This window comes from Phytophthora sojae (genome assembly GCF_000149755.1).
Source record: "Phytophthora sojae unplaced genomic scaffold PHYSOscaffold_6, whole genome shotgun sequence".
NCBI lineage: Eukaryota > Oomycota > Peronosporomycetes > Peronosporales > Peronosporaceae > Phytophthora > Phytophthora sojae.
The window spans coordinates 2,809,484-2,825,337 of NW_009258120.1; the positions used below are offsets into that span (position 1 = coordinate 2,809,484).

General features: G+C 52.0%; 4 protein-coding genes across 4 annotated transcripts; 1 reads left to right on the plus strand and 3 right to left on the minus strand.

The window, feature by feature from the left end:
- Positions 1–268: 268 nt before the first annotated feature.
- PHYSODRAFT_446813 (hypothetical protein) lies at positions 269–553 on the plus strand (the record flags this gene model as incomplete). The annotated part of the gene is made up of 1 exon (XM_009532859.1): positions 269–553. A coding segment is annotated over one exon (285 nt), but the record flags the coding sequence as incomplete, so codon positions are not given.
- A 2,641-nt stretch (positions 554–3,194) lies between these two features.
- PHYSODRAFT_449851 (hypothetical protein) lies at positions 3,195–3,491 on the minus strand (the record flags this gene model as incomplete). Its single annotated transcript, XM_009532860.1, has 1 exon — positions 3,195–3,491. A coding segment is annotated over one exon (297 nt), but the record flags the coding sequence as incomplete, so codon positions are not given.
- Positions 3,492–10,403: 6,912 nt separating this feature from the next.
- PHYSODRAFT_510952 (hypothetical protein) lies at positions 10,404–11,138 on the minus strand (the record flags this gene model as incomplete). Its single annotated transcript, XM_009532861.1, has 1 exon — positions 10,404–11,138. One exon carries the CDS (start codon positions 11,136–11,138, stop codon positions 10,404–10,406), a length of 735 nt encoding a protein of 244 aa, XP_009531156.1.
- Positions 11,139–11,740: 602 nt separating this feature from the next.
- Positions 11,741–12,001, minus strand: PHYSODRAFT_375053 (hypothetical protein; the record flags this gene model as incomplete). Its single annotated transcript, XM_009532862.1, has 1 exon — positions 11,741–12,001. A coding segment is annotated over one exon (261 nt), but the record flags the coding sequence as incomplete, so codon positions are not given.
- Positions 12,002–15,854: the final 3,853 nt, after the last annotated feature.

Here is a 15,854-nt window from a genome sequence, read left to right on the forward strand (position 1 = left end):
GCAGCAAGGCCAGGTGCCTCAGCCGCAGCAAGTTCAAGTACCTCAGCAGCAGCAAGCGGTGCGAAAGGTGGCTGCGGCTACTAAGGCGCCAAAGTATGATGAAAACGGGGGGTTTGATTTGTATCGGGCGCGGCTGGAGTCGTATCTAAGGCAGCGAGATTGTTGGAATGCTGTATTGGGGACTGAGGGTCCTGACGCTCAGAATGCTGAACGACAACGAATTTACGAGGAGCGGAACCTGTTTGCGCGAGACACGTTGCTGTTTGGCCTTCTCCCGAAGGATGCGAAGAAGATCTGTAAACTCGTTCGAGTGACTGAGATGTGGACTGCTTTTGAGCGGGACAAAACACGACGAGACTTTGCAAATAGCATTCGCATTCGTGCTAAATTGTATGGAGCGAAGTATGCCAAAGGAGTGAACATGGATAAGTATTTGGAGGATCTTGAGGACTATCGCCGGCAACTCGAGAACATGAACGATTCCATCACAGATGCTGATATGGCAAGTATCATTCTGACGGGGGTGGAAGGAACCCATCGGAATGTGATGCGGATGTTTAACCGAGACGCCAATCCTCCCGACTTGGAGCGTGTGCTCAATACTCTGCGGAGTGAAGCTGAAATGGATGAAGCTGAGGAAGATCAGAATGACAACTTCAAGAAGAAGAAGAAGAAGGGAGAAGGCAGTGGCCTGATCGGGTCGGTTAAGGGGAAACAACCTTGGCCAGGCAAGAAGAAGCATAAGGTCGGTCCTGGCAAGAAGGCTCGTAGTGGTGGCACGTGGAAGGAGACTCGTGAATGCCATTTCTGTCACAAGGTGGGTCATCTTCGAGCTAATTGTAAGAAGTGGCTAGCTGAGCAACAGGGAAAGAAGCAGAAGAAGGATGACAGCGATGATGACGATGACAGCGAAGCCGGCGAGCGGTCGAAGAAGAATGGCTCGAAGAAGAAGAAGGGCCGAAAGATCGGCTTCGTGGGCCGGTGGACGAAGAACGTCGGGACAATTGGAATGATGATGTGACTGCGACTCCACCTCAAATCCTGGCAACCTCGTCCGGTGACTATACTGACGAGTGGATGCTGGACACCGGGACTGACGTGCATGTTTGCATCAATGAGGAGGCATTCCAGCGTGACTTGCGGGAAGATGACAAGTATTTCAACGACTGGAAAGGGAGGAAAGGCAGAGCTGACGGCATTGGCTTGGTGCAAGTTCGGGCAATGAATGTGTTGGACCCGAATGGATCGGGGTTTATATTGTCGTTGGAGGAAACGCGTTTCTCCCCCAATGGCCCTACAAATCTGTTGAGTCAAGAACTTCTTGAGCTTGATGGTTGGATTCCTACTACTCCGTTCACTCGTGTTGTGGCGGAGAGGGTTACGTACTTTACGAACGACAAGTACGACGGAGTGAAGCTTGTTTTCAAGAAGCGACGTGGCCATTAGTGGCTGGATGCCTCCACTGTTACCTCGGACGCTACTATCGGTGCAGTGGCGTCGGCACCAAAGGATAACAAGTTGCTCATGTGGCACATGCGCTTTGCGCATCAGAATGTAGGAGCCATGAAGAAGATGGTTCGGATGAACATGGTGGAGGGCATGGAGACACTTACACTGGCGGACTTCAAAGGGCAGTTTCGCTTCATAGCCTGTCAGTGCGCTAAGCAGAAGCGGATGTCTTACAAGCGCCGAGAAGGAAAACGACAGAAGGAGTGCTATGCACGCCTAATGTCGGACGTGTGTCATGTGGGAGAGCTCACCCCAGGCGGGAACACTTACTTTCAGCTTATCCAAGATGAAGCGTCTCGCTACAAATGGCGTTACCTGTTGAGCCACAAAAGTGAAGCAGCGCAGAATGTGAAGGACTTGATTTTGCGTCTGGAAAGGGAACATCTCATCAGAGTCTTTTCGTGTGACCAAGCCAAGGAGTTTGTAAGCAAATCGCTGCGGGCGTTCCTTAACCCCTTGGACGCGGAGGGTTGGAAATTCACCTTAACGTAAGATGCCAGTTGCGTGCCTACAACCAGTTCCGTGCCTACTTGTTTTAGCCAATTAGCATCTTCTCCTTGTTAAGCTCTCGTAGTCTATTGGTAGATTTTTCCAGCGTCACATGCAATTTCCGGTGATGAGCCTCCTAGGATTTGCATAGCATACAAAAATGCTATCAAAAAGAGGCAGGAAACTGGCAGCTCACTCCAAATCAACAAGCTTTTCAAAACAATAACAAGAAGTTCTGCAAAATTTACATGAAGTACATAAATTCAGCCCAGTCGCGCAGATTTAGCGGGTGCAATCAGATTTCAGAATGGACAATTCAATGAAAAGTTATGCCACAGCAAGTCCGCAAGTTCGAAGGACGGCACGAAACTGGCAGAAGACCTTATGCTGTTCTGAACAGCATAAGAAACACTTGATTTCAATATACCTCTAAATCCGCAAAAAGGGGATCCGCTGAGGAGGGCCCTCATCGGGAGGGCCCTCGTAATAGAGTCGACATTTGGGAAACAGCCGATTGTGACAAACGCACATTTGGGTCATTCGTAATAGGTGCATGTACCGAAATCGTCGGCAACGCTCTGTGGAAATGATACCGTTGCCGACGATCATAGCTCTACTATAAATAAGCATCCGAGGCGAAGTTTACTTTAGACTACCAGCAAATAATAAGAGGGATTGAGTGCTTGCCATTTTTTCAGATCTCGTTGTGCTGATGGTACGCCCTGCTTTCCCAGCGTCTGGCTACGCCGTGTTCTACCTGCAAGTTTCCCAAGCGACTATTGATGAGCTCTACCTAGAAGCAGAGTCTCGGACCTACAGACCTGTGTTTCGAGAAGTAGGCGGAGCCGAAGATGACATGTTCAGAAGTCAATCGCGAGTTCAGCGCATGACACCTCCCCTTCGACGTGTTTCCGCTCCCTGGAAATACGCACCGCAGAATGCTGAGCAGTACGCGTTGCGGGGCGCCCGCGGCCAGACGCGCCACACACAGCGCAGCCAGCGACGGCATGCTCTGCGGGGCTTCGGCCATGCTAAGGTGGGGGGCGGGGAGGCGCAGCACTGGAGCTGCGGGGACCCGAGTCAAGCTGGCTCTGCCAAGCGAGGGATCCCAAATACCTAGCATATCGGGGATTGAACGGCACTTGGTTGTCCACAGCCTCCTTAAATCTTGGGTTGACGCCGCTGTTGTCGGTTGTAAAGTCGCGCAACGTTGCCACGGCCTCTCGAGCCGAGTCTCGCGTCATTTCATGAGCTTCCATCGCTTCAGAGTCACTATGCAACAAATTATACGATCTCGTGGCAGATACATGAGCCGCCGTATCCCGCATCAACACGAGTAATTTGTCTCGTGCTCCTGCCGAGAAGCTGCCAGCCACTTGCGCACCCAAGCACTCAATAACCGCGGCAGCAGACTCAGCAACACCATCGGCATTACGCTTCCGAACAGCCATCGCCATAGCCGCCAGCTCTGCCGACATCGCGGCTCGCGCCACAGAGCCACAGAGCTGATTGCGCTGTCGTAGAAGCTTGGCCAGAGCCTGGGCGGCCGCCGACTCGGGCGCTTGAACTGGGGCGTCGCAGGTTCTACCAACGCGCGAGTCAGTCGAAGTGATAGCAGCGCGGGCTCGATGTGGGTAATGAGCGCCATCTTGGCGCTCGTCTAGCACCCCGTTGGGCGCTCCCTGCCCTTGCTGTAGCTGGGATGCCCAGGCGAAGAAGGCGCGGTGGACACGCATGAGAGGTGGGAGAGTGCTTTATGAACCGAGCTCTCGTTTTGGTACATGTACCTATTACGAATGACCCAAATGTGCGTTTGTCACAATCGGCTGTTTCCCAAATGTCGACTATATTACGAGGGCCCTCCCGATGAGGGCCCTCCTTAGCGGATCCCGCAAAAAGTGATTATCGTCCCTTCCCATATCTAGCTTTGATATCATTGGTCCATCTATCTAAACGTGGCCATTTGATTGGGCATCAATAACATATGACTATCAGGGTAGATGAAATACCACGCACAAGCACGAACCATTTTTCAGAAAAAATCAATCATCGGTTCCCCTCTTGCTGCCGCCACTCATTCTTCATTCGGCGCAGCAAGAGAGAAAGTGGCATTTCGGGATGACATCGGCGCGGTGGGGCTGCTTCCGTGCAAGCCCCAGACGGACGAGAGGCTCGGTACGTGCGCTAAGTATCTTGGTATAGATCCCAAACTAACTAGTGCGACTATCGCTTTGAAGCGCGAGCTACTTGAAGTCTGATTGTAAGTACCGCGGCGCAAGCAATCCCTCCTTTCGTGCTACTTGGTACGTGTGCGCACAACTTCTGCTGGTTCAAATACATGCTAACCACTTGCGTTGTTACTATTTGCTAACAGAACTGTATGCGTCATCTTTGCCTAGCGCGACTGTGCCGCGAGGAATCGTCATGGGCGTTTGGACGCTAGAGGTATGCGTTGCATCGTTGGGATGATTGCTGCGGTTGGACTAACCTTTGTTGCCTTCAGTAGGCGGTCGTGGTAGGATGGGGACTCAAGTATCTCCAACAGGCGTCGGTTACCGTAATGTCCATGGCTTGCTGACGTGGAAGGTATACTATATGCGCTTTATGCTGACGGAATGGCTTATACTGATTGAGATTGGTTTCTGCTTATTGAAATGTTTTACGAAGATGTACATGGCGCTGGCTGCTGGGACGACGACATGTATACATGAACGACAGCTCAAGAGCAGCATCACCTCCGGTGGCAACGTGATAAATTTTTGAGTGCTGCCCAAGAACGGACGGCACTGAAGACAAGCTGAAGAGGAGCCTGCTGCTCATAGTGAGGTATCGACCGCCACTGAAGTAAGGAATGTTGTGGGCTTCAAGTTTTACATTCAAGATGAGAGGACGCCGATTTCGCGTTGAAGGTATGGGTGAAAGTTGATTTTTGCTTGAATGCTGACTTGGTCCGCTTACAAGTTTGACTTTATGCAGACAGGATCAGGACAGGATGCCTTCTCGCTTCGAACCCAAGTCACATCCTCCACAACCGTAGCAATGCGAGTCACACTATAGTGCAGGAAACTGGCAAGTGAATATAGTTCCTCTCGTACATTACATTGCAATATGCTTGTTCTCATGTTGCTCCTATCTTGCTCACACACATAATTCATACTGTTCGACTGATCGAAGTGTGGTGCTATCTCTGCTTCAATGTCGGTGTGCGAAGACAACATCAACTTACTCTGTAGTTGCTCTTCTTCTTTTGCATTGTTTGGTAGCGTTGGAGCGCGCTGTTTGTAATGTAGTGTGGGTCCTAGAGGGCTTATCACTTGTAGCAACCATCAAGGCGACAATACCATAGCATCCATTGTGTTACATGTAAGAGAGAGCGGAATGTGTACCCGTTCAGGCGCAACGTTTCTCTAAATATCAGTATTGCATAGAACGCACTGTGAGTAGCTCATTGGAGGATTTTTATCCGCAGATCACACCAGTCCCTTCTAGCGGAATAATTACCAGGGAGCTTAGCAACAAATTGTGTGAAGAAAAGTCAAATTTATACTCGCGTTCACTATGTCATACTGAGTCTCATACGATTTCTTATGCCGTCCAGGACGGTTTAAGCGTTTTTTAATGCCGTCCATGTCACCCCTCCGCGTCCAAGGGGTTAGGCTCCATGGTATTGAGCTGCTCACTACCAATGCGTACACACCAGAGGAAAACTGTCTCGTCGAGAAGTTGAATGGTACCCTGATCAGCAAGGTGCGAGCGGTCAATGAAGCAGCTGGATTGCCGTTCTGTCTATGGGGAGAAGTACTGCTGTACGTTGTGGACGTTGATAACATGAGTGCTACGAAGGCATTGCATGGCACGACCCCGCACGAGAAGTTGTTCGGAAGCAAGCCCGAAGTGAAGGACTTGCATGTGTGTGGATCCGTTGTGTTTCATTACATCCCGAAGAAGAAACGCCACAGTAAACTGGACATGCGAGCTGATCGAGGGATATTTCTTGGGTATGCGAAGACGTCTCTCGGCTATCGCATTCTGGATCTGTGCACAGGGAATCTAATTGAGCGACGAGATGTTGTTTTTCATGAGGATATGGCAGCAGACCCGAAGTATGTGCGCGACTTGATTAATAAGCGGTACTTTGGGGAGGAGATCGAAATGCCAGAGCACATTGACTTTGTGTCGCTGCCGGTCAGCCGTGTTCACTTACCATTGGACGAGTACGATGAGAGTTCCGAGGTGTGAATCTGTTGGCTCTGGCGAAAATGGTGATGACGATGAAGAGTTTTATGACACGGACGATGGTATGGCCGGAGCATTTGTCGATGAAGACGTCGATGCCGACAGTAGTGATGATGATAGCAGTGGTGACAGTGACAGTGACAGCGACTTCAGTGGGAGTAACGCTGAAGCAATGGAAGTCGATGTCGCTGCTGATCATGAAGACAATACCGGTGACGAAGAAGTTGAAGATGACCACTCCGGGGATCAGGGCGTAACTTTGAGTGGTGGTCGTACGCCGGTGGTCAGATCCAGCGGGAGTTCTCGTGCTAGTGGGGGTTCTCGTGCTAGTGGGAGTTCGAGCGCTACTGGAAGTGCTGGACCAAGTCCTGCGACTGCACCAGCGGCTTCTGTGCGTAGATCGGGCCGTGTGCGTCGACCTAATAGCCGGTATGACTCTCGCACATTTGTGTTGGCACAGACGTTGATCCAGTGCATGATGATCGCTACTGTGTGCGACTTGTTGAACCCGACCTCTGTCCAAGAGGCACTTAACTCTGAGTATGCTGCTCAGTGGAAGCGGGCAATGGATGCCGAGTACGAGTCGCATATGCACCACCAGACCTGGGTACTAGTTCCAAGACCACAGCCGACAAGAGACAAACCGGTGAACATTTTATCGTCGAAGTTGGTGTTGGCGCTAAAACGAAACGAAAAGGGAGAAGTTGAGCGGCACAAGGCAAGACTGGCAATCAAAGGGCATCGACAGAAGTACGGATTGGACTATCTGGAGACGTACTCTCCTGTCGTGCGTATTGAATCGGTGCTGCTTGTGTTGCTACTAGCGCTACTGTACGGCTTGGACTGCAGACATGTAGACTTTGTTACGGCGTTTCTAAACGGTGTACTGCAAGGCGTTGAGATTTTCATGGAGCAGCCCGAGGGCTACGACGATGGCTCTGGGAGAGTTTGCAAACTGTTGAAAGGTCTTTACGGCCTGAAGCAGGCCTCTCGAATATGGAACAACACCTTGCACAAGCATTTGATTGCAATTGGCTTCAAACAGTGCACGTTTGATGCTGGAGTATACTGGAAGGAGGGAGATCACAAGAAGATTTTCCTTACAGTGTACGTCGACGATATTGTAATTGCCGCCGATTCGCGTGACATTGACAAGGTAGTGAAGGCACTAGGCAGGAAGTTTAAGTTGAAGGACTTGGGCCGAGTGCGGCACCTGCTAGGAATGGAGATTATAGGAAAAACCGAGTTGCACTCGTAGCACTTCGCCTACGCAGATCTCGCAGGGTCGAGTTGAACAGTAGCTTTATAACACGAAGTAGGAAGCAAAACAACTAAAATGGCGTGTGTCTTCCGAGAGAAAACAGATTGCATACTTGTTGTTCAAGTGTTGTTGTAGGGGAAAGCACCTCGAGCCATAAAACCCCCGTTGACTACTCTTAACTACACTGGCCGCAGCCAACGAAGGAGGCTGCACGCATGCAGGAGAAGTTCCGAGAAACCCTCGGGTCTCTTTCACCAGAACTCTCTTTCCTCTTCATCATAGTCAAAGGCATCACGGTCTCAGACCTCAACCACCACTCACTACCCTGGTCATTCAACAAGCACACCGCCGGCGCGCTGCCAGCAACCCAAGTGACCACCGACCGCAGTCGGTTTCTCGTACTCCCACTTCACTTTGGTTGCTTAGCGCCCTCAACCCCCAAGCACACGGTAAAAAAAACCTTCATGCAATTCACCCGAGGTAGAATGCAGCGCATGCATCCCTTGTCTCACTCGAGCTAGGTTGCCGCAGCACACCTATTCGTCACTCATCTCAATGTCCGACGCGCAGTCAGACGCTCTGGCCGTTGTCGCTCCAGCACTGCCTTCAACTTCCGACAAAGCTTTCCGTACATCTTCCAGGTTGAGCTGATCACGCAGTCGCTCAAACACGCACGGACCCAATGCTTTCGTAAAGATGTCAGCAATATTTTCGGTGGTCGGCACGTACTTCAACTCTAAACGACCACGGTCCACCCACTCAGCAATAGAACGCGTCTTCTTTGCCTAATGTTTCTGCTCCTGCGAGTTCCCATTGTTTTCCACTTCCTTGATGGTGCTCTGGTTGTCGCAGTACAAGGTTGCCACCGCTTGCTGCTTAATTCCAAGCTCTTTCAACATCTTCTGAGCCCACTTGATCTCTTTCGTGCATTTATGCGCAGCAATCAATTCCGAAGCGCAGGTATCATCCGCAACGGTACCTTGCTTCTTGCTTTGCCAATGCCACACATTTCCATTCAGACGTAGCGCCCAGCCACTTACAGATCTGCTCGTCTCCGGACATCCAGCATGGTCAGCATCTGCGAACGCATCCAGCTTCACACCGTCCTTGCTGATGTCCTCATATCGATAGACCAGTCCGATGTGCTTAGTATCACGCAGATACCGCAGCACGCGCTGAGCTTGACGGAAGTTTTCCTTCGTGTACGCACTCCCATACCTTCCCAACGACCGCACTGCATTAGCCAAATCCGGCCTCGTGCAGTGGACAAGATACTGTAGGGAGCCAACCATCTCACGAAATGGCAACGCTGGATCATTGATCAGCTTGCGATTCTTCTCTACACGCATTATCGGCTCATTATGCATTTGCAGAGACCGAACAGATTTGGCATCGGCCATTCGAAACTTCTGCAGCATACGTTCAATGTACGCGGTCTGGAAATGCACAAGATCTTGCCGGGCACGAAATTAGTCTCCATTCCTAGCAGGTGCCGCACTCGGCCCAAGTCCTTCAACTTAAACTTCCTGCCTAGTGCCTTCACTACCTTGTCAATGTCACGCGAATCGGCGGCAATTACAATATCGTCGACGTACACTGTAAGGAAAATCTTCTTGTGATCTCCCTCCTTCCAGTATACTCCAGCATCAAACGTGCACTGTTTGAAGCCAATTGCAATCAAATGCTTGTGCAAGGTGTTGTTCCATATTCGAGAGGCCTGCTTCAGGCCGTAAAGACCTTTCAACAGTTTGCAAACTCTCCCAGAGCCATCGTCGTAGCCCTCGGGCTGCTCCATGAAAATCTCAACGCCTTGCAGTACACCGTTTAGAAACGCCGTAACAAAGTCTACATGTCTGCAGTCCAAGCCGTACAGTAGCGCTAGTAGCAACACAAGCAGCACCGATTCAATACGCACGACAGGAGAGTACGTCTCCAGATAGTCCAATCCGTACTTCTGTCGATGCCCTTTGATTGCCAGTCTTGCCTTGTGCCGCTCAACTTCTCCCTTTTCGTTTCGTTTTAGCGCCAACACCAACTTCGACGATAAAATGTTCACCGGTTTGTCTCTTGTCGGCTGTGGTCTTGGAACTAGTACCCAGGTCTGGTGGTGCATATGCGACTCGTACTCGGCATCCATTGCCCGCTTCCACTGAGCAGCATACTCAGAGTTAAGTGCCTCTTGGACAGAGGTCGGGTTCAACAAGTCGCACACAGTAGCGATCATCATGCACTGGATCAACGTCTGTGCCAACACAAATGTGCGAGAGTCATACCGGCTATTAGGTCGACGCACACGGCCCGATCTACGCACAGAAGCCGCTGGTGCAGTCGCAGGACTTGGTCCAGCACTTCCAGTAGCGCTCGAACTCCCACTAGCACGAGAACCCCCACTAGCACGAGAACTCCCGCTGGATCTGACCACCGGCGTACGACCACCACTCAAAGTTACGCCCTGATCCCCGGAGTGGTCATCTTCAACTTCTTCGTCACCGGTATTGTCTTCATGATCAGCAGCGACATCGACTTCCATTGCTTCAGCGTTACTCCCACTGAAGTCACTGTCACTGTCACCACTGCTATCATCATCACTACTGTCGGCAGTCCGGCTCAACTCATGAATCAGCTCGATCAACTGCAACCATGCTAGAAGTGCCCCCGTCCTTTGTGAGATTCACCGCAATACTCCCACTACAAACTTGCACTTGTGTTCGGCCCATTCAGCACAGTACTCCCACTGAACTACTAAAACGACACTCTCAGTGTCATTAGATGAACAAATGTAAAGCAACCCGAGCTTTGCAAACAATTCACTCTACGAAAGACCGCTCGCACCAATCCACCACTCGACTTTCCGCAAAAGACTATTGAATCCGCAATTCAAAGCGGTATTCGAGTTTCTTGTTGCAGCTCAACACGTGTTGCTAATCGTACCAAGCATTACCGATTCAACTTCCAGAATTAGATCCCGGTGCACAGATCCAGAAGGCAGCAACAAAATCACTGGAAGCTGGAAATTCGATCCTTCAACAAAGCGGAACAACACTTCGTAGATCGGATACACGAACATCATCATGATCTGTGCGTGTAAGAAGTTCGTGTACTGGATGAGCTGCTTGCGTTGTGCGAATAGTTGGCGCAGCATTTGAGCGCCCAGTATGACTCGAAACAGAATAATGTGGATAATGTTGTAGACAGGAGTCAGCACCAATATGAGGAATGGGATGGGGAAGATCGTGCCCGCCGAGATGGCCATAGCGCAGGCCGTGAAGATGACAGCGATACCCCCCGATAGCGATGTGAGTTGGCGCGAAGAGATATTGAAGTTGTCGATGAAGTAAACCGCTTCACCTGTAGATGTTTGGGCGATTACAAAGACCACGATAGCGACTCGTATCCAGAAGCCATAGTTTGCTTGCCATCCGTCTTTGGGGTCGCAAAGTGGCAGCGATTCGAATAGAAAGACCAGCGCAGCCATCGGGAGTGGCGTCCAAATGCACACGAGCAACCCGTGGACTAGTGATGTCGACTGTGCGTACGTCTCCAAGGCGAGTAGTCGGTGGATGGAGTACTTGCCACCGTAGTAACTCAATTGCAGCTTCTTCCAAGCGTCAAGTAGCTGCTTGGACCTCAGTGCTTTATTCATTTGAGATCGAGCCTCGCAATGAAGCCTCCAACGCTTCGTCGCTATCGATAAAAATACTGTGTCCAGTTCAGTTGAACTGGTCTACCAATTCTACGGACGCATATACCACGCATATACGTCCAAGACGACTGTATTTGTCTCGTGGAGTGATAACACCGCGCATACGAGACTCACATTAAGTCGCCCTCGCATCCTGGCCACGCGTTAATATTTGATTTTGCTGCGCTGCTTAGTTTGTGGGGCGTCCTTAATGAGAGCGTGTTTGCTCGGATCCACTGAATACTGTGGATCAGAGTCCGGCTTTTCGCACACAGTTCCATCACGAAAGTTCGTTTTAAGCTGAGGTGCATTACAGTCATTTAAAGTTCCTAACGACCTAGAAAATGCCCGACCCTCTGATGCTTACAGATCATCTGAGGGTTTGCTAGCTACCGCTACTGGTGCCAGCAAATGCGTACCAGCTAAGGTGCGCTACGACGAGCGGAGGCCCGGCATCCGTCCTCCTGATCCGGGTGAGTGTTCATCCAGTGATCTACGTCCGCTTGGAGGGGCGCGATGACTGATGTCCAGCGCGAAGGCAGGCTTGCTACGTCTGCAGCAGTTACCTGCGTGCTCTTCTTGGTGTCCATGGCCAGGTTGGCTAATCCGCCCGCCGTCTTGTTGAAGTGGCGTAAATGATGAGACCAGGAGGACACCATCAGTCGATCCGCTAGTAGCCGGCATTGTGTATACAGTCCTTGTAGGTGTTTGGCTCGAGGCGTTTTCCGCTTCCGTAATTGCGTGAGAATGAGATTACTGTCACCGACGACGTGTACTCCCATCAGCTTGCACCTAGCAGCATACCGTAGTCCGTTAAGTAGCCCACGATCTTCAGCGATGTTGTTAGTCGTCTTGGACGCGTAAGAGACGCTAGCCATCCACATCACCCGGGGCGTGAACGTCGCCCCACCCAATTGCACAATGACCGTTCCCGCACCGCCTGGCCCAGGGTTTCCGCGAGATCCACCGTCGAAGAATAGCAAAGTGCCTTGGCGCCGACAGTCTGGTGGGGGATATGTGCCGTCTCCGCCGAGGGCGTTGGCAGCACCAAGTGGCAGGCACGTGCAGCCGCAACCAGAGGCGAAGGCGCATTCATGGCCGTGGTGTTGATCCTGATTGTCAGGTAGGCCGCTCGAAGCCTGCCATGAAGTACCGCAGCCGCCCGTGTTGCCGTCGCATCTTCTACCGGATCCCGATACAAACAGTGCCGTCGCCATATCCCTTGGAGTGTAGTCACTACTCCGAGGCGCCAACACTGATTCAGGATAGTGTAGATGTGCGTGCGGATGGAGTCTCGCGTGGCTTCGGTGTCGTGTCCGTGTAACGCGTCCAATAGCGACCACATGCCGATCGGTACGCACTTCAGTTGAAGTCGAAAAGTGGATGAGAGTCGTTCGGACGAGTCGACAACACCAAGTGCCGTCCACGGCGCATAGAAAACTCCCCATAGGCAGGTGGCCCCCTCACATGTCCAAAACGTGTGTGAGGTGTTAACCGCAACCTGCAGGCACTCTGCAATTGGGCACCCTGGCAGTCTGCGCGTTGAGTCCCACCAGGTGAAGGCTTGAAGTTTAAATCCAAGCAAGACCTGTTCACTCCAACCTGTGGCTCCACTGATCTTCCGAATCGTTTCCAGGTAACTTTAGCAAGAGCGCTGGCAATCTGCGGATGTTCCAAGCTCCACGCACTGGCCCGTCCTGCAACGTTGCGCGCACCGTGTCTTCTGGGCCTGGCAAGCACCGCTCGTATAGACGTGTCGAGGCTGTTTCCACCTCCTTTGTCCTGTCGTTAGGCACACCATCCTGTTCAGCCGTGGGTGGGGATGGATGCTCCGGATGTTAACCTCGTTGGCTGTGAATGCGTTTAGCGCTCTCGTTGCCGCAGGTCTTGAGCAAACCTCCACCGTGTGAATGGGTCCCACCGTTGTGCTTGCCACGCTGAGTGATACTTTCGTCCCGGTGGCTGGACCCGGCGTAGGAATCACTGTCAGTGGATGGTCAGCTGGCATAGCCGAGATCCGTAGCTCCGTTGTACAGCTTGGAGGGTACACGAGCTCAGGATAGTGAGCGAGGATGTCCAGAAGGAGTCGACGTACTTGACCTGCTGCCCTTTGGTTAATCGTAATTGTCCGGGTCGAACGTGGGTCCAGTGGACGATGTCGTTCACGAGACAACCGGGTGCGGTGGTACGGCAGGCGAGCGCTGCATAACCAAGTGAGTCCGGCGCCTTCCACGGGAAAAGGTGGCGAATTTCTGCATAGGGCAGCCACTCAAGACATGGCTGTCCATTCTGGGTGCGTAGAATTTGACGTGGGGTGGCTGTTTCTCCTCCGGCCAACACCAACAGGTCCAAAACACAATGATCACTATCCCAAAGCAGTACATCGGGGAGAGCTTGATCAACTATCCCGTAAAGCTCTCTGACCGCCTCCTCGTGCTTGCGGGTGTATGGTTTTAACCCAGCTCGGTGGACCATGCTGGCGCCTGCTTTCCATAACGTAGCACCATCGCGGAATCCCTGGACAATACGATCGCTTACACTTAGCAGAGCTTGTGGATAGGATATCTCCAATGACATGGTCGATCAATGATCCGTTGAGAGCCCACTCGGTGACGGTCGACGCCGCCATCGCCAGCAGTTCTGCTCGCAGATCGGGCACGGCCAGCCCTCCGTCCCGCCGGGGCAGAAGGGTAATGTCCGCAGCAATCCATGATGTAACTCCGGAAACTCTCTCCACAAACTGGCCATGTAACACGAAATTCCGTATGCACTTGGAATATTCCTCGACAATTGCAGTGGACGACCAACCATGCCTACCGATGAACAACAGCTTAGGAACGATCACTGCCGCCGCAACGACAGCGCGTTGATCCACTGTGAGAGTGCGCTGGCTGGCCCGCCTTACTCGAATCTGTAGCTGCTGACCCGCAGTGTGCCACGAATGACTTGCCTCTGAGCGACTTCCTGCTTGAACGCCTAGATAGCGGCATCGTTCATCACGGGGAAGGAGGCGAACAGGCCCCGTCCAGAGTGTGCTGGAGCGGAGTCCGTCTGGGTGCAGCGCAATGGCCACTGTTTTAGAGCAGTTGAGGTGGAGACCTGAAGCCGCACCAAAGTCCGTGATAGTAGCGAGTGCCACTTCCAGCTCCGCCGGGCTCCGCAAATATAACGCCGTATCGTCGGCGTACCCTGCGACCCTCAATGCTAGTGGCTGTGCGTGCCTTCAGAATGATCCCCTGATGAACGGCCCCCTTCTCTAATCGCCTGTACAGTGGTTCCAGCGCTAGAATGAAGAGCAGCGGCGCGAGTGGGCATCCTTGCCGGATGCCACGGGTGACCGTCACCGTTCGAGAGCGTGTTCCATTGGCAAGGAAGCGCACCTTTGTCCCAGTGTGGAGCTTTTCGATCACCTGCACAAAGTGACGTGGGTAGCCGTGACGGCGCAGCACTGCGCACAAAAATTGTTGGTCAAGCGAGTCATAGGCCTTGGCAAAGTCCAATAGCAGCGCGAGAGCATCCCGTGCGTCATCTGAGCATAGAGCCATCCGGTGTGCAGCAGCGAAATAATCTATCGTCGCGTGAATTTGACGACCAGGAACAAACCCATGCTGAAAGATGCTGATTCGCCGCGCAAGAGTAGTTCGAACCTGAGTCGTAAGTAGTCTTGTCAGGATCTTGTAGCCAGTATTTAGCAGCGCGAGCGGTCTGTAGTTGAGAGGATCTCCACCGTCGCCACTCTTCTTCAAGCAAAAGATATTTGCCTCCAGGAAGGAATCGGGAAACACTTGTTCAGTATACCAGAGCTTGTACAGCCGCGTAAGTATTGGAACCAATGCATCTTCGTAAGCCCGGTACCAGTCGTTGCCCAGCTTATCAGGTCCACATGCCTTGTCCACCTTACATTCTCGCAGCGCCGTTCTAACTGCGGTTTCCGTGATCATCTCCGCATCAGCCAGCATTGCAGTGTCATCTCCGATGTCCTGCTCCATCCAGCGTGTGACGCGCTCGACCGCTGAAGAAGAGGCCGGAACGCCGCGCATGATAGGACTCCATGCGTCGGCGAGGGTGTCTGCCTTGGCCTGGGGGTCGATAACAGCGATGCTGGAGTGGTGACGGAGAACCGGGATGATGTTGTCCCCAAACTTGCAGGATATCCGCTTGAAGAAGTTTTTCGTTGTCTTGCCTTCTCGCCACGTATGCGATCTAAACAATCGCTGCAATTTTGCACGAATCCACTCGCGTTTCGTTGTTGCGATGCGCTGCGTGAGCCTCCCGATTTTGTCGTGGCAGAGTCGCTGGAGGTCCTGGTTGGCTTGTTGAGAAGCGGCTCGAGCGAGCTCCTTTGTACGATCCAGTCAGCGGTACATACGCTTGATCTTCTTGCGATAAGCCTTCTTCTTGCTCATCTTCGCTGCCCTTACAGCATTCAGTAGCCCCACCGCGACGCGTTGCTTCGTTAGATCCCATAACTTTGCAGCTTGCTGCGCCGTCGATTCCATCACGAAAGTTACCACCGCACGAGCATCTACTATGCGTAACATGTAAGCTTGCCGCAATACGATTAAATCTAGCAAAATGACTACTACTATAGAAGTCCAGCTCTATTCTGGATATTTCACGGGTGGATATTGCGATTCATGCTCCTGGGCACAGGTAGCGATAACAGAGAACACAGAC